The following is an 18,111-nucleotide window of genomic DNA, read 5'->3' on the forward strand; positions in this document are numbered from 1 at the left end:
CCCGCCTCCCCTTGCACCCGGGGCCGGCCCCAGCGCTGGGGAGGGCAGGGGGCAAGACACCCCCCCCACACACACACTTCGCCCCGCTCCTTGCCCAGGCGGGAAAACCCACCGCAAAATGACACAGCCCTTACACACACACACACCCCCACACACCCCCCTCTGGGCACTGCCCGCCCCCCAGCCCCAGAAAGAGCTGGAGGGGTGCAAATGGCTGCGGTTGAACTACCCCCACCCACCCCAACCTTCTGGCCCTTTGCTAACTGAACTGGTGGGGTCTGGCAGCTGCCCACCCCTGGTGGCCCCCAGCCGGCACAGGGCAGCCCCAGGGTCCCCAATGGTCACGGGGACAGGGGGTGGCACAGAGCAAAGCCCCCAGCAGGCAGGAGCATCCTCCAGCTGTCACCAGGGCCAGTATTAAAGCAGCAGCTGATCCCGCAGCACTGGTTTAGAGCAAGCCAGACTGGGGGGAGAGAGGGGGGAGATCCAGCAAAAGAAGAGGGGAGGCGGCAGGGACCCTGCTGGGGTCCCCTTCCCCCCAGCTGGATGCTCAAGCTGCCTCACTGCCCCAAAACCAGCCCGTGCTCTGCAGCAGCGGCTCCCGGCAGGCCCTGCTCCGAAACCTTCCTGTGCCCCAGCTCAGAGCCACCAAAGCACCGAGCAACACCCCGAGAGCATCTGCCTGTCTCTGCTGGCGTGGGGTGCCCGCAGTGCTCATCCCCAGGCGCTGCCCTCCTGCCTTCCCCAGGTGTAAGTCCCCTAACTCAGGGACATGGCCACCCAAAAGCAAGTCATTTAGAGCTGCCGGGTTGCTGTCACCCAACCTGGCACCGCAGCCACCTGCAACAGCATCTACACCACTTCCCTGTGGCTGCTGGGGCCTGGAAGGGCCATTTCCAGAGAGATTTCGACCTGCCTAAAAACCTGCTGCCTGCGGTTAACCATGAGCTGCCCGACGCAGGACCTCCCCACACCGTCCCCTGTCCCCCAGGCAGCACGGCCACCCGCTGCCCGGGTGCTGTGGATGCCCTCGGGGCACCTTGGATTGCAAGAAATGCCAAAAACAGAGGAAAGGGAAAATGCATTTTCCTCCTGGGCTTCATTTTAGCTACTGTAAAAGCAGCACTTGCTCTCTGCAGGAGAGCTTGGCCACATCTCTGAGGCCGCTGTGGTGTGGGGGGTTGGGGTGATGGGGACCTTGCACCCCTCTCTTGGCTACCCACCGGCCGCATCCTGCTCTCCAGCCTCAGGCAGCCCTGGGTGCCCACCACTGCCTGCCTCTGGCAGCTCTGCCCCTCTCTTGCCCGAGGAGAGGAGAGTTAAGGGTTAGCAACAGGTCCCGGACCTCAGATCCGTTCCCCAGGACAACAACAGGGGGGTTTGGGGGTTTAAGCAGTGGCTGCATTTAACCCCTTCTGCTGCCTTCATGGTGGTGCTGTGACGGGGGATGGACCTGGTCCCTCGGGGCTGGCACAGAACCCCTGAGCTGCTCCTGTGCCCCTAGTGCCCCCCCGACCCCCCCCCGGGCAACTCAGGGGCCTTAATTTACCCCTCCCAGGACCGGCCGCTTCCTGGGCTGGATCCCTCGGAGGTGCTCTGCTCGCACCTATTTCAGCCCTGGTAATGTTTCACGGGGAAAATATTTCCCAGCAGAGATGCTGGCATGCCGGCAGGATGAGGGGGACAACAGCAACCCCCCCCCCAGCAATACCCAGCTCCCCCATCACACCCATCACCCTCAGCATCTCCATCCCATGGGATCTTTAACCCCCATCACAGCCCAGATCCCACACGTGGGACAGACAGACAAATCCAGGTCTGGCACACAGCTGGGCACAGCTGGAGGGTGTCTGCAGTGGGGACAAGCAGCAGAGGGCAAGGACCGGTGGTGACACACATGCCAGCCTTCGCCCCCTGCCCAGGCACGTCTCCTCTCCCTTGGGAGTCCAACCCAGCTAGAGCCCTGGCCAGCAGTTCAGGCTGCAGCGCGAGTGGCTTCACTGTGAGCTCACCTCCAGGTTTTCAGTTTTCCTGGCAAAAAGTCCTTCAATGCCTTAAAAAACCAATCCCACAGCATTTTTCCGGGGGAAAATGCAGCAATTCCCCAAATCCAACCAGCTGCTGGGTCTGGGCCACCACGCCACGGTGCAGTTTATAGGAGCTGTTCTGCAATCTTCAAAATACCTTATTTGTGCACTTAAACAACAAAAGTCCTTTTTATATTAAAAAAAAAAGTACCCTGATGGCTGCAAAGGCCTGGGCTGAAACAGAAGCACCAACTGCACCCCAAGATGAAGCCCACAACCCCAGGACGTGAAGCTGGACTTTTCTTCCTGGTTGGAAACCTCTGACTTCCCCAGCCCCTCAGTGCCACCCTCTCTGGAGATGCTGTGCTCTCTTTGCCTGGCTTTCCAGGCTGGGTGTGGATAACACGGGCATGAAACTGCCTTCATCCTCCTCCTCCCCATCACTGGGGTGGTACCCCGGCATGGCACCCTCGGCATCCCAGCGGGTCCCTCACCCATGACGCGGCCCCGACAAGAGGGAGCTCAGCCGGCTTCTCCATCACCCCGTTACCTTTCCCTGGCGTCTTTTCTTGCTGGAGGCTCTGAAAGCAGGTTGATAAACACGAGGCGCCGTGCTCCAACAGCTCCCGGTGTGCAGCCACCTCCTGCAGGGAAGAGCCCACTGGCAGCCGGGGGATGCGGGGGGACCACGGCGAGAGGCTGATGTTAGTCCTGTTTAATGCTCACCCATCCGGGCTAACGCTGGTGTTGGAGAAGTGCCTTGAGCTCCACGCAGGCACCTTGCATCCCATCGCTACCCCACTGTTCTGCCCCCACCCCCCACCTCCCCCAGCCCTGGAGAGTCAATGGGAGCCCATCAACTCCTCACACAAACCCTCACCCAAGCCCCTACCCACCCTCGAGGTGCACCCACAAGCACCGCACAGCTCGAGCCAGTGTCCTTAATAGTTCCAGTTCTGCAGGGCAAGCCCTTACCGTCAGCCTCCTATTTGTAGGAGAAACTTGGCCAAAGGTTTTTAACCTGAGTGCATCCTAAACTGGGACTTGGGCGGGGAGGGGGGGGGAAGAGGACCTGGGTCTGTGCACTGCCAGCACAAAGCCAGAGCCCTCCCTGGAAGGGCAGGGGGGCACCTGGGTGACAGAGGCACTAACAGCATCTGACATCGGACGGGGCAAAGACAGCATCGTGCCCACAGGTCTCTCTGCCAGAGCTGAGCCTTGCAGGTGACACTTGTGACACAGGACAGACATTTAGCCCCAGACCTGCACCCACACTGGACCTGCACCCATCCCAGTCCTGCCTGTCAGCTGTGAACCCCCTTCCTCAGAAGTTTGACCAAAAACTAAGAAGGTCTGAACCCAGCCGCTCCTACACCTGGGCACCCACCTCGCCCTGTCCCTCTGGGTCTCATTTAAGAAGTAAACACGGGTGAAGATCGCCTTTCTCCTGTGCTGCCTTCCTGCGGAGGCTCCTGGGGCCACCCCTCAGGCCCCATCCCCACCTCCCCGGTCTCCTCCATCCCACACAGAGCTGGCTGGTATCATGGATCTCGGCAGCCACAAAAGCAATCAAGGCAGAAAGCAGGGATGGTGCCGCGCATGGCCCAGCACGGATCCGGCACAGCTTCACTCGGCTGCCACCGCATCCTACCCTCATGGTAATTAAGGGAGCTAAAATAAATAGGGATGGTTTCATCCCTGCAGGGATAATTCCTCCTCCCGGGGTGGCGCGTGCCTGCAGGGCTGCCCCAGAGGTTGGGGATGAGGCAGCCAAAGCCAGCGGGTTGGAAATGGAAATTTCCCAGGAAGGGAGGAAATCGCTTCTTTCTGGGGCGTAACCAGCCCTTGCCCTCCAACAACTTTATTTGCTGCTGTCGTATCCCTAAATAGCTCCTTGAAGCAGCTGCTGGGAGTTTACATCTCCTTCACCTCTGCTCCCCTCCCAGCCTTGGGAAATGGGCTCACGCAGCCCCGATTTCCGAAACAACTCACCCCAAGCGGAGGGAAAACCTCCAGCCCTGCCCAGCCACCCTGCAGGCACAGGACCCCCGCAGCACCGCTGCCCGCCCCAGCACCGCCCCCCGACCACAGGCAACACTTCGGGGAGTGCAGAGCCCCGGGAAGGTTCAGTCTTTAAGGCTGGGAGGGGAGACCGTGAGCTCTGGTGGGTCTGGAGCCAAGGGTGCGCCTGGGGTCCTTTTGGAAAAGGTGCTGATGTGCCAGGAGGGAAGCGGTGGGGCTGGGAACCTGCTCCTCTGACCCCAGAGGTTGGTACCCCAACCCCAACCTGTTCGCCATCCCTGCTCGGGGCTGGGGCTGGATCTGGAGAGAAGAGCACAGGAGGCGTGAGAAGACGTGCCTGGGAGAGCAAGCGGCGAGGGGAGGGTACGCGCAGGGGCCGACGCTTATGCTCAGCCAAAGCGCTGAAGTCAGCACTAACCGGAGCCATCTGTTCCCAGCGAAGCCCCGGCACGGACGGACTCGACCAGGCTCCCGGCAGCGGATGCCGCAATTCGGTGATTCATGCGGCGAGGGGCCGGGGATGGTGTAAAGCCGGACACCGCCTCTGCGGCCGCGCAAACTCCAGGGACGGGGCTGGAAAATTATATATTAGCCACGCTGCTGAAAAGCTTTTTCAACCATTTTTCTGGCTTTTAAAAGGCAGCACAGCTCTTCGCTGCTGGCCAGAGACCTGACTCAAGCTGGGTTTTCCCTTATTCCAGAGCACAGGCAACCTCCCGCTTCCCGGGCTCTAAATGCTCATTTGGAAAGGCCAAGTTCTCCAAGCGGTCTATTAGCAAAGCCAGCGAGAGCCTCTGCGCTTGTCTCCTGGATATAATTGCAAAATGCAGCACCAACAGGAGCTTCTGGGTGTCTCAGACTTGTTAATTCCAAGGTGCCTGGCAGCCCACGCAAGGCAGGAGCCCCGGGGCAGAGCAGAGTTAACCTGCACAGCGCCGCAGACGGGGGAAACTGAGGCAGAGCAGCGCAAAGCAGCAGTGGGAGGTTGCGAAGACCCAACCGAAGAGCACTTCTTGTGCGACCACCCCACACCACGGAAGGCTCGCTCTCTGCTCCGTACCCAGCCCGGCCGCCTTTGGGAGCGGCACACGAGACAAGCGTGGTGTGGGGAGCTGCGGGAAGGGGACAGCGCAGCCTTGCCCGGCCAGTCTGGAGGCCATCCCTCACCAGGTGCTGATCTCCACCAACTTTGTGCAGTCTCATCAAAGCCAAGCTGAGCCATAACTCATCGGAGCAGGGGAGTCCACATTAAAAGCTGGCAGCAACGACTTTCAGCTTTTCATGCCTCCTTCCAACAGCAGACGGGTGTCACTCACAGCATCACCTTCCCGGCTCCTTACCCGCAGCGGAAAATGGCTTTAGAGCTGCTCCTCTGGCTGCTCAGGAGAGCAGAGGCCCCTCCGACCACCGCGGTGGGGACATACGTGGAACAAACACGAGGTTAATAGTGCCTGAAAGCAGCACCTGAATGCGAACGGGAGCCTGCGAGGGCCCCCCAGCCTGCTCGGAGCCCAGGCTGCAGGCAGCTGGGGGGCTGCAGGCAGCAACAGAGCCGGGTCCCCCCCACCCCGCCAAGCCCCGGGAGTGCCGGGTCACCCCTCCATCCCCGCTCAGCCCCTCTCTGCTCCCCGTTACCGGCCTCCCAGCGCCACCTAACGACATGGCGACCGGGGACAAGGACCTTCACGGGGAAGCCGGACACATCCCGGTTCCTGGAGAGAAGGATGGAGAGCACCGGACAGAGATGGGGAGGCAGCAGGACACCCAGCTGGGGCTTGGGGATGCAGGTGGCAGCAGAAGGGGGAGCTGGAGGTATTGAGTAAGGATTTACATAATTGTAATGATTCTGCCTCTGCCCACGAGGCTCAGTCCTCCATCCCTGCCCTTCGCTGACCTTGATCATCCCCTGGCTTTCCCGCAGCCCGGCATTAACCCCAGGGCCTTGGCCAAGTTCTGGGTTGAGCAAGGACACAGGGCTCAGCGAAGAAAGATGCTCCCCTTAATCTGTTGACACAGCCCAAAAACTGCCCTGAAGCATCACCGGTTTGGGAACAGTCCTTTGACGTGCTCAGCATAAGCCCGGTGGCCTGCATCATGGCTACGAAAGCACCCTGACATCAACATTCAAGGCGATGTAGAAGAAAACCCCAGGGAAGAACCAGCTCATCTCTTCCCCATACCTGCAGATTGGATGCAGCCACAACAACCCCTTCACCGTCACGTTTCTGGCTGGGCTATCTACCAAAACGGCTGCTCCCCACCCCGAACGCAACCCTCTCGCCTCCACACCCCCGCTTTCCAAAGCGCTTATTTGCCTCCAAACCCAGAGCTGATGTAATCTCCCACTCAAGAGTTCAGCATTAGGACTGCATCAGCCGCGAGACGTAACGAGAGCCACATCACACGAGCAGCTGTTCGACAAAAGCTTTATTGCTCGTTTGCGTACGAGTTCCCAGTATCACATTTCCTGAGTTTCTTAATGAGCTTGCAAATGAGATTTAAATAGAAAAGGAAGGGGAAAAAAAAGAAAAAGAAAAAAAAAAAAAGAGAGAGAAGCCACAGACCTTCCTTCCGTACGGTTGGACCAGAGATGGGATGGGAGTACAGTGCCCCGTGGGCAAGTCCTCTACCACGGGAGAGGGCTCGGCAGACACGGAGGTGGAGCGTGGACCTGAGACAAACCCCTGCCGGCTGCACTGGCTTGATTTACCCTCTGCCTCCATCACAGAGCTGGATTTGTTTCTAACACACAGCCACCAGCAACTGCCACTGTCACCGTTCACACGGGTCAGGGAGGAGCGGTTGCAATCCTGCAGCATTGCCACGGGGAGTGCGAGGGATCGGGGCCAGCGTGGGTGGCAGGATGGCCAGGGGAGGGGGCCACGCTGACGCAGCCCCTGCGCCACGGATAAAGAGGAGATTATGGCTCACGGCTTGTAATCTGGCTTAAAACCTGACACCGTCACCATAGTCAATTTGGGCTAAGAGAAGCATTTAATAAGCTTCAAAAGACACAGGTCAAAAAAATCCCAAACAACCCACCAGTGGATGAAGTGAAACGCTCAAGGCATTGCTTGCACCAGTCAGCGCTGGCAGGTACCAACGAACACAGGATCCCTCGTGATCCAGAACAAGGCAATTACACGCTTGTTATTCCAATTCACCCCACGAGCTAGGACCCGGGCTCTGCCGGGGTTTAATCGTGGGATGCAGAAAGCAAATTAATGCCCTTGTCTGTTTGTTTAGAGCTCACAACGAGCGGAGAGCAAACGGTCCCTCCCTGCACGAGAGGAGCTGCCTTGCCTTGGGACATGTCACAGGAGACGCGGCGCTCGGCTGGCTGCTCCGAGATTAAGGCAGTCACAGACAAAGAAGCCAGACTCAAGCGGCAGGTCCAATTTGGCTTTCCTGGAAGGGTTTATTTAAAAAACAATTATTATTAAAAGAAGCCTGCTCGGGCACGAATGACAAGGCGACGAAGCCATTTGGCTCAAGGCTTAAAGAGGAAGCAGCAAGACACGAGGAAGTTCATCTCTGTGACTCACCATGGGGGAAGCGTCTGGCCAGGCCTCCTCCAGGTGCACATCTCCCCTCACCCGCGCCAGCCAGCTCGTTAACGCTCCAAGGACCCAAATGACAAGAATCACCCTGGGGCAGCAGCTGGCTGCAGAGATGCAAGGCCAGCCCGCAGCCTCAGACGTTTTGAAACGCTCACTTTAGGAACCCGGAGTTCATCGTTACTAGAGAGGCTCAAGTGCCACACGCCTCCCCAGAGTGGCCACTAGCCCCACACACTAGCGCTGTGCCCCCAAGCCCTGCCTGTAAGCCACTGGCATTGCCCCCGGACAGTCCGGCTGGACCAGTGCCACATTCCCATTGCTGCTGCTTTAGTGACCGATCAACTGCAGCATCTCCTGAGGATCCACGATCTTCTCCCGGGGTTTGCCAGCAGCTTTGCCTCTTGCCACTTCAGCAGCATCTATCTTCTCCCAGTCTGAGAAGGAAACAGGACGGACCCCTGGGGTGAGGGCAAGAGATGGGAGGGAGAAGTTAATCAAGTGAAAAATGAGTTCAGCCTCACCTCCCCGTTAGCGGGGACCTGATGTGCGAGCAAGCCATGCCCTTTTCTGACACGGCGTCAGACTTCAGCCTCACAAAGGAATAATAATTTCTAACACCGTGAGGAGAGGGATGGCAGGTTTCAGTCGACTCGGATCAGCCAGACCTTTGCAAGCCATTGCCTTGAGGGACAAAACACTTCCAGTTCACTGTTAAACCTCAGACAGTTAAGAGGCAAAACACACGCACTTTAATTGAATGCCTTTAAACACAGTAACAGCAAATGACTCTCCTGGGCATTTTAATCCTTCCCCCAACTCGCCTGGAAGGCTTACCAGGAAAACCACTCAAGAGCAATAGCTCGCTGTCCAGGCAGCTGACAGTGACGTTTTACCCCAGGTCTGTGCTGCTTTTAACGGCCCTTTCCAGAAAGCGGTCATTAACCTTAGCAATGACACCAAGTTTGAGAGAATTCAAGTCCCGCTCTTCCTGGGCTTTGGAGCAACAAAGTGGCAGCACAAAACATTTCCACAGTTCAGACCCTGCTCCCAAAAGTGGCTTGCAGGACTCGCTGCTCCAGGATACCCAGATCCAGCAGGAGTTTGGCTGCTTGATACCTCCACGCTGGCTGCCACAGCAGCTCACACCCCCCCTGCACTGACCTCGGCTGCGCAGGATGCTCCCTACGGCCCCAAAGCCTTCTCTGGAGGCGGACACGTCCAGCACGCCCACCTGGAGATCCTCCAGCACAGACTGGGCAGTGTCAAAGCTGTCGTTCATGGTGGTGATGATCACGCCTGTGGGTCCTCTCTTCACCCACCCGCTGCAGTACAGACCTGCACGGGCACACAGAGCAGCCAGGCTCGGACCCTCCTGGCTGCAAGTCCCTGCCCTGTCCCTGGGTGTCACATCAAACTGTGGGCGGTGGAAGAATCCACCCCTGTGGTGGCACAGCGTGGCCCTTCAATGGTGCTGTCACAGGAATTTGTGTACCAGCAGACTGGCACTAAGCAGCCGCGTGGGCTGTATCGCGTTAGTAACAAACCCCACGGCCCAGTAAAACCACCAAAACCTTCAGTGCCCTTTGCTGCAACACCAGCCGCCCCCAACGCGAGCTGGGGACAGGCCAGGTCTTTACGCCTGACAGAGGTGGCTCATTTCCTCAGTTTCCACTCTCTGACTGCAGTGTTCAACCACCCCGTATCAGTGCCCCTGGTGAGGGGAGTTTCCCCCCACAAAGCCCCCAGCCCACCAGCTGCACTTGACACGTCCCACGCATCCCCCTGCAGATACAGACCCGGGACACCCTCCACTCTGCCTGAGCTGTTGGGGATAATGCCACGCTGGGTGTCGAAGGGTACCGACGGGTCCAGGGGCAGGCTCCGGTAGCCAATGCTGCTGAGCACCAGCCCACATTCCAGCTCCTCCACGTCTCCAGTGGGGACAGCTTTGGCAGAGTCACCTGAGCCCTGAGAGAGGGAGGAAGAGCTGCTGACACCAGACAGTCACCGGATGCAGAGCAGCAGCCTCCTCCGGTCCCCTTGATCCCTGAGTATTTGCTAAAGGCCTTTCCGCAGCAGCATCAACATGGAAAGAGCTCCCTTTAGATGGAGAAAGGCTCTTGTCAGTGGCACCGACTTCCCCCAGAGCCTGCTAGTGGCCACTCCAACCAGCCAGGGAATGCAAAGCTGGTTTAGGAGAGATTCCCAAGGGCCGCAGGACATCCTGCCCCATCCCCAGCCCTGCTAGGGCCATACCAGCCCCCCCCCGCCCATACCTCCAGGCGGGTCAGGGCCATGCGGATGCCCCTCACCCGCTGCCCGTCAGCGGTGGGCACGACCTCCTGGGGGCTGCGCTGGAACTTCAGCCCCCACTCCCGGGGGGCTGCTGCCTGTGTAGCTGCTGCCTGCACCTCCACTGTCTTCTCCCCAGGCTTCTCCAGGGCTGTTTTGATCATCAGCTCAGTCAGTCGTTTCCTGGGCCTGGGGGCATCTAGGAAGAAAGAGAGAGTTTCAGGACAGGAGCCTTCAGCAAAAGCCCCTTGGGACATGGCAGGGAGCCAAGGCCACGTCAAGGCAGCTTCAGTGGTATGCGAGTGTCCATTTGGAGTTTGTCATGCTGACTGGAGTCCAACACCTTTAAGATGACAAACTGCAAGTCAAAGCGACCAGGAGAGCTCCTGAGGCTTGAGGCCAGTGGGACACACAAATCAAAGCCTGCGATTTTGCTGTCGTGCTGGTGCTCAAAGGCAGCAGCCTGTGGAGAAGAGCAAGTCTCTGGACACCCTTGCACTCAATGTTTTCTTTTCAGCTCTGCAGGAAGATCTTAAATCAACAGCCTTGGGATCTCTCCTGCAAGGTTTCCCCAGCCCTCCCAAATCTCCTGCCCTCATCACTCAGAGAGTGAGCATCACTCCCATCACTCTGCACAAACAGAGGAACAGGCTGTCCCCTTGTCTTTACGGCCTCCTAGCACTCTGAGGATGAGCCACATCATGGTCACCTGGCTTTCACACACCGTGCATTAAGCACAGGGCAAAGAGTTTCTCTGATACTCATTCTGAGCATCTCCAGATCATTCCTGGACACTCGCCTGTCAGGGTGAGTCCCTGTCTTGGAGGAGCACGGCACATTTCCCTCACCTTTAATAGCATTTTCAAGGCCTGTGAAGTCAGCAGGGTTCAGGACGGGTCTGGCACCAGGCAGGTTTATCATCTCCCGCAGCTCCTGGGAATTGCGGGCAGGAAGAAGTTACCTCCAGCACAGAGAGGCTGTCCAACAGCCCCATACCCTCTTCCCCCAGCAGTCCAGGCTAGGAGCCAGCAAATGGGTGCAGGAAGCAGGACACCTGGGTTCCCCACCCATCCCTAGACCACCTCTCTGCACCAGGGATGGGCAGCCTGGGGCTCAACGCTGGGAAACACGGCTGCCCTCCAGCACCCCCAGCCTTACCTTGATAGTGAAAGCAACTTGGAGAGGTCCCCTCCTCCCAACCAGCCAGACGCGCTTCACCTTGCTGCAGGCGAGAGCTGCCAGGGAGCCGTCAGTGATGTCTGTCTTCTGCAAGACAGAGACAGGAGAGTGGGACGAGGGCAGATCTGGAGGGAGCTGGGGGGAAGGCACAGCCTCTGAAGGTGAAAAATCAGCAGAAAAGCCGGCTGTGCATGCAGAGAGCCTGGGCAAGGATGGAAAACAAGTCATCTCCCTTTGTACAGAGCTATTTGCGCAGCTGGTCCCTCATCACTGAATGTACTTTCCATAACGCACTGGAGGTAACGAGCCAGCACCCGTGAGATTGCCTCGGGGGATCGGCCCAAGCAGGTTAACCTTGGGGCTAATGGAGCAAAGCCTTCCAGCAATCTCGATTTTGGGGTGCCTACAGATGCTGTTGGGTGACTTCCCAGGTCAGGATATACAGGGAATTGGGTGAAACCCACTGCAAACCACAGCTCAAATCACTGCCTGCCCGCTGCAGGCAGCTCTGAGCACAAACACAAGCATCTCCAGGCCTCGACTGATGGTTGGCATCTTGCAGCAACTCCATGCTCTGTTTCAATTGTATGCATGTATCTAGGTCTCAAGAAGATCTTTTCCAGAGAAGACATGATGGGAGGGACACCAAATAACCAGGATAAACCATTCCAGACCAATATTCTTAACAGGAAACTGCCTGTACACCCTGGCACTCATTTCCAGTGCTGTGCCCTTCGCAGCACTGCTTCCCAGCTGGCTTTAGCCACTGGTTGGCAGAGCCTCCAACTTTTTTTTATTTAATTTAGATATTAATACAGGAAGTTGTTGCACAGCTGTAACGAACCTCATGGCAGTTCTCCAGGAGGGAAAGCCTTTGCTGCCAACATCTGGGGCAACAGCTGTACAGAGCAGCTGGTGCACACCAGCTCCCAGCTGTCCACAGGGGAGCGCGGCAGTGGAAGGAGAGGTCCACCAGCTTGGACCAGCAACCAGCATGCCCAGTGCTACCAGCAGGAACCAGGCTGCTGCCCTCAGCTACAGCAGAAATAAAAACCCCAACAGAAGAAGCTTCCAGTTTGGTGGTAGAAAAGAGTGAGCAGCTCCTCCTTTGTTTCTCATAGGAAAGGAAGGGATAAAGCTCAGTTGCCAACCTTTTAGGTACCTGCAGAGGAACCCAGAGAGCTCTGCAGCGTTACCCAAGGCACGGCCGAGGATCACTCCCTATGGACTATGATTCCATAGGGTGCACCCAAGGGGCAACAGCCATCCCTGGGGAAAAATCCCAAAGACAGCAGCGTCTGAGGTTTTGCTGAGATGGGTGGGAACCAGAACTCACCCAGCATGGGGTGAATTTGAGCCCCAAGCTGCCTTCGTGGCAAGGAGCACCCCCGCGACTCACCCTGAGGAGACTCAGTGGGGACAAGAGGATCCGGGCAATATCCAGCGCCACATTGCCGTGACCCACAATCAGTGCCGTCTCACAGCTTAGGTCAGGCTTCAGCTGCAGGGAGAGAAAGACCCAGCTGTGAGCAAATCCACACAGCCTCCATGATGTTCAGTCCCTCAGATCCATTACCACCACCCAAATTCCCTTCTACCCCTCTTTTCCCCAAAAAGACTTGATGCAGACGGGGGAAACTCCACCCCAGACACATCAACACAGCTGCTCCGGGCACCCCAGCCGATCCCTCTCCCCCTCTTCCTGCAATGGCATCTCTGGGAACAGGAGCTGTTTTGGCCAAAAAGCCTCCTCAGGTCAAAGCAGAGCAGCATCACCCCCCCAGATTCCCATCTGGCCCGGCCAAAACGTGCTGCCAACCTACAGAGCCAGCTAATCCGCTCTCGCTGATGTGCAAATTGTTCACATTTCTACCATCTAAGAAGGATTTAACGTGGTGCCTGCTAATCTTTTCCAATTGCGGGCCTTTCAGGACGTAATCTGGAGCTGAATGCCTGCGTTCAGATGCAGGATGGGGAGGAAGGACAGGGAAACACTGCCGTACTCACATCCCGGTTCTCAGGCAGCCCGTTGTACCAGCCTACGAACGCTCGGGCTGAATAAACGCCGGAGAGGTTCTCTCCTGGGATCCCCAGGACCCGGTTATCTTCAGCACCGTAACTCTGAGGAGGGAACAGACGCAGAGATGTCATTGTGTGCAGGGTTTGATACCAAAACACAAATCTCCTTTTCCAGCTGCTGCCAAGGACCCTGCACGGCTGCCAACCCTTCCTGAGGGCTGGGATACTCAGTGGAGGGGCTAAACACAACCTGAGCACAGGGGTTTTATCCACCCCATCCCCCTGGGCTCCAGAGCCAAATCTGACCTCCTAGGGCCAGGGCAGAGCACGAGCTGAGGACTGAACAGGAGGGACAAATCCATGTCAGGCTGAAATAGGTATTGGCCATCACAGGGAAAAGGTTCCTCAGCCGCTGCCCCTTGCAGCGGGGTTTGAGACCTGCATTCGATGCCACGCTCCAGCACAAGCTCTCTGCAAGGCTCCGGACAAGCCTCGTGCCATCTGAGCTGTCCCGAGGATGGGGAGAGTTTACCACAGTAATAGGTCACCCAGAAACATCTCGCCCAAACCCTCTTCCTGAGATCCCAGTGGGGAATAACCCAGCAGACTTTCCCCGTGACTTCTGGGGAGCCAGGGCAGTCCTGGCTCCAAGGCACAGTACCCACCAGCACCACGGCGTGGTAAGCCTGCTGCAGCTCTGCCACCGTGACATCCCTCCCCACGGTGACGTTTCCATAGTAGGCACAGCGCTCCAAGCGTGCCGTCTGCGTGAAGGCGTTGATCACGTTCTGCCAAGATCAAACAAGCGCCGGGGAGTTACAGCCAAGCCACAGCCGGGGCCAAGGTCTGCTGCTGGCAGGAGGTCCCCGTTCCCGTCACCCCCAGCCTTGAGATGCTTCTCCCCGCCTCTGGGTCAGTTATTCTGAGACTCTTATCTAACAACAGCCGCAGATAATTCATGTGGAGATAAGCACAGCTGTGACTGGGCACTCTTTCTGCCACCCTTTACGGAAAGGAAGATCCCTCTTTTACACCGACCCGGGGAGGACAGGACCCTTTCAATACCTTCAGCCCCTCTGCGTAAATCCCCTTGTAGGAGAAAACTCCTTCCCAAAGGTGAGGTTTGCAAGGGAGCCCCGCCAAACCACCCCTTCCATCGAGGGTGCTGCCTGCCAGACCCCCTCTGCCAGCCTCTCATCTCACCCCTTCCCAAAACCCACTTCATCAAGAGAGGATGCAGGGCAGGATGGTGCCCAAAGCCTTTTGTTCTGAGCGATCGGGGCTACGCAGCAAAACAACTGCTTCTTCCCCTGGAGCTCCAGCTGGGCTCAGCCTGGACACAGATACTACCATGCTGTGGAAGCTCCCCCTAACCAACATCCATTACGTCCGCTCCTCATCTCTCAGCTCAAAGGGATGCAGGCATTTTGGTCTGATGATCTCCACGGGTTAAATGGGGAAACCATCACAAGATATCGCTGTGTCTGGATCTCCTGCGTCCTCCCACTGCAACCACCTCCACCCCAGCTCTGGCACAGCCGATACCCCTGGGTACAACTCACACCACTGCGAGACAAAGGAAAACGGTTGATGTCAAAGAGGTCCTTGGTTTAACTTCTTGTGCAGTGCCTACAGCTCAACTCCATCGCTCCTCTCAGCAGATCTGTGTGACAGCTCCACACCACGAAGGATGGCGACTGCCTCGCCTGCACCCACCACCATCATCGTGTTCAACCGCATAGGAAGGGGAGGGAGCCAGCACCAACCTTCACTTCGGGGTGGTCTGGGGCCACCCCAAAACGGACGAGCCCAAAAGGAACAGGCAGCTTCTCATAGATGTCCACTCGAGCCCCATTGTGGTGCTGCAGGAGAAGGAAGTCACGGTTAAGGGACGAGGACAGAAAGGCCAGGTGAGCCCAGCAGCTCAGCAGGGACACGCATCGCTCGCCTGCTGCTGGGGGAAATACAGAGCAGGAGGGAGGGTTGCACCAAGAGCCCAAAGTCAGAAACAGCCTGTTCCAGGCTCTTCCATGCACAGGATGATGCTGTACCTGTTACCGCCAGCTCAGATCACAAGGTGTAGCAGAGAACATGACCCCAGCCATCACCAAGTACATCTGATGAGGGGGCTCCATCCTTCTACCTACCCCACAGCCCCTCTTCCACACTAACCCGGTGGCTTTTTGGTACCAGGGGAGGGGGTTGACGAAAGGGCCCCCACACTGGCTGGAAAGCACCCAGTGCAGCACCCTGGGTGCTGGTGGACCTGCAAGGCCGTCTGCCAGCCCCCAGCAGAGGTGTCCATGCCCCGAGATCCCCCCTGAGCTGAGTCACCTCAGGGTTGGAGCTTTAGACAGATGTTTTGCTGCAAGGCTTTTGTTATCTTGTATTTTGAGTCAGCCTCTTCCCAGAGATTAAGCAGCCCTGAAATTTGTCCCTGAGGCTCAGTAACAGCTATTTTCCAACACGTACCAGAGACAACGCGGCACGGTTTAATGACAGGGTTAAGCTGCTGCATCTCTGGTGGGTGCCAGCAGCCCAGTTCTGTGCTCGGGTCTCATTTCCCGACAGAGACCTGACTGCCCAAAGCACTCACGTTTACAGGATCACCCGTGTGCCCAGTTCAACTGGGGGAGCAGGAGGCAGGAGAGCAGGTCCCGCACGTTCCCTTTAACACAGGATTAATGTCATCCCTGCTGGGTGACAACAGCTCCGAGCGAGGCAGATCTCTGCTGATTATTTGATTCTAGAAAAATCACTTGGGCTGAAGTCGCAGCGACCCAGACAGGCCTGGGCGGCCCCACAGCAGGGCAGGGACGGGAACAGCGGTGCCCACCCCTGGGTAACGGGGGGCCGGGAGGACTCCGCAGGGTCGGGGCTGCCCCGAGCAGCCCCCTCAACAACGCAGACCTGGCTGGAGCGGGGCCAGGAGCCCACAAAACCCCTCACCACCCCTCATAGAGCCAGGCAGCACGGAGACGCCTCCCTCGGCGGGCAGCTCCCTGCCCTCGCCCGCAGCCAAATCCCACCCCGGTACCTTGAGGATGTGCTGAGCCGTGTAAAACCCGGCGGGCCCGCTGCCCACCACGCAGACACGAGGAGCCGGGGCAGACGAGGACAGCCACCGCTTGACACCTGGAGGCGCGAAGGACAGAGGGGACGTGACGCCACGGCCCTTCCCTCGACCCCAGCACCGACCCAGAGGGGCTCGTCCCCCCGCGCCGGCCATGGCAGGCAGCCGGTTGGCGGAGGCAGGCCGGGGTTTTTGTACCCAGCCCGGCGGCGCGTCCCCCCGAAGAGGTTTGAGGCGGAAACGCCTCGGGGTCAAGGCCACCGCCCCCCCCCCCGCTCCGCCCAGCCCGCGGCCTTGGCGCTCATGGCTGGGCCGGGGCCGCTGGTACCGGGGCCGTGGTGCCGGAGGGGCTGTCGGCTGCCCCGGGCAGGGCCTCCAGGAAGCGCCGCAACCGAGAACCCCCCCGACCCCACACTCCGGGGCACGGGGGGGGGGGGGGCCTGGTCTCGATCCCGGTCCCGGCCCGAGGCGCACGGGGCCGCAGCACTCTCATCCCAGAGCGCCGGGCACGGTGACCCCCGGCCCCGCGTCCCTTCGCTGCCCCGAGGCTGGAGCAACGGGCCTGCCAGGCACGGCTCCCGCAGCCGCTCGGGCCCACAGCCCCGGTTCTCCCGGTTCCCCCCCGCCCCGCAGCCCCGTTCCCCCGGGTACAGTTCCCCCTGCAACCCTTCGGGCCCGGAGCCCCGGTTCCCCCGGGCCTAGGACACAATTCCACGCACCCCCGGCGCCGGTTGCCCCGTGACGCCGCCAGGCCCCGCCCCTCACCGCCCGGGACGCCGCCGCCCCTCCAGCACGCGCCGCCCGGTCCCATCCCGGCCGCCGCCGCTGCCGCCGCCGCCCCGCCCCTCACTCCCCGCCGACCAATCGCGAGACGAGAGAGCGCCATGCTTAGCATAACCCCGCCCCTACAGCGCCGCGTGACCCCGCCCTCACTCCGGCAGCCAATGGCGGCGTGCGTTTGCCGCTACGCCTGTCCGGAAGCGAATCGTACCATAGAGAGGCAGGAAGGGAGAAGCCGTCTCTGGGTCGCTCGCGCCGCCGCTCTCTGTGGCGAGGCCTCCGCGGTACCCTGCCTGCCTGGGGCTCCCCGCGTCAGCATCATCCCTGCGGCTGCTAATTGTGTGCGCCCCTCTATTGCCAGGAGTGAGTACCTGCGGAGGTCTCCCGGGGGAAGCCGAACCTCAGATTGATTTTTAACCATCCTCTTGTGCAGCTGTCTGTTCCTCACAGGAGAAACCTGCGGCATCCCCCCGGTAAAGGATAAAACATCAGTGCCAGAGGCAGCGGGTGGATGCTGCTGCCGGGCTCCTGCCCCAGCGTCCCCCCGCGGTCCCCGCTTTATTCCCTCCTTAATCCCCATCACTCAGCTCATTTCAAATGCGACTACGCGCACCTCCCGCACAGGAGCACCCCATCCTGCTTCAGCCCCTGCGCAATACACCGGGCAGGGAAATCATCTCAGCGGGCCCAGGAGATGTTTAAGGATTGTACAGATGCCAAAGCATGCAGGCGAGCGCTAACGGGGCTTTTTAAAAGCAATTAAGACTAAGAGGAGTCTACAGCTAGAAGCTGATTTTAATATGGGTCATAAAACCCACACGCTTTCTTGCACGATCTTGAAAATTGGTTCATGGCTTTCTGCAAAGGCATGCTGAGAACAGCAGCTGGCCATCTGCCTCCATCTGCACCCGCTCCTTTAGCGTGTCTGCGGTGAGGACCAGAATTTCTGACGGCTTTAAAGTCTGTGCGTGCGCTCCGAGGCCCCAGCCTTAGCACAACACAGCAATTACCGACCCATTGCCCAGAGAGGTGAGGCTGGAGGTGCAGTTCCAAATAGCAACATTGATATGACCCCCAAAATGAGCTGAGTTTATTTTTGGGGCACTGCTTGAGGCAGAAATTTGGGGGGTTCTGAGCACAGGTCCCCAGAAATCTCCCT

At 58.7% G+C, this 18,111-nt stretch overlaps 1 protein-coding gene across 4 annotated transcripts; it reads right to left on the reverse strand.

Moving 5' to 3' along the window:
* Positions 1-6,461: 6,461 nt before the first annotated feature.
* Positions 6,462-17,009, reverse strand: FDXR (ferredoxin reductase). 4 transcript variants are annotated; one of them, XM_075770480.1, is made up of 12 exons: positions 16,938-17,009; positions 16,137-16,234; positions 14,866-14,961; positions 13,765-13,887; positions 13,088-13,201; positions 12,480-12,581; positions 11,060-11,167; positions 10,750-10,834; positions 9,886-10,100; positions 9,406-9,577; positions 8,771-8,944; positions 6,462-8,067 (listed from the first exon to the last, which is right to left on the reverse strand). In XM_075770480.1, the coding sequence occupies exons 1-12, from the start codon at positions 16,981-16,983 to the stop codon at positions 7,937-7,939; spliced, it is 1,464 nt and encodes a 487-aa protein (XP_075626595.1). In that variant the 5' UTR covers positions 16,984-17,009; the 3' UTR covers positions 6,462-7,936. The 4 variants fall into 4 exon arrangements, with proteins under 4 accessions (XP_075626595.1, XP_075626597.1, XP_075626594.1 ...); XM_075770482.1 differs by lacking the exon at positions 8,771-8,944; XM_075770479.1 differs by lacking the exon at positions 16,938-17,009 and having other exon boundaries at positions 16,137-16,935.
* Between the last annotated feature and the right edge of the window lie 1,102 nt (positions 17,010-18,111).

The sequence above is a fragment of the Balearica regulorum genome, chromosome 18, assembly GCF_011004875.1.
Source record: "Balearica regulorum gibbericeps isolate bBalReg1 chromosome 18, bBalReg1.pri, whole genome shotgun sequence".
Classification (NCBI taxonomy): Eukaryota; Metazoa; Chordata; class Aves; order Gruiformes; family Gruidae; genus Balearica; species Balearica regulorum.

Excerpts from the sequence above, each read along its gene's own strand:
- FDXR (XM_075770479.1), bottom strand. The coding sequence starts at position 16,328 with ATGGCCGGCGCGGGGGGACGAGCCCCTCTGGGTCGGTGCTGGGGTCGA. Across the intron at positions 10,835-11,059 it reads AAGTTGCTTTCACTATCAAG|GAGCTGCGGGAGATGATAAA; the intron begins GTAAGGCTGGGG and ends CGCAATTCCCAG. Across the intron at positions 10,101-10,749 it reads CCTTGAAAATGCTATTAAAG|ATGCCCCCAGGCCCAGGAAA; the intron begins GTGAGGGAAATG and ends CTTTCTTCCTAG.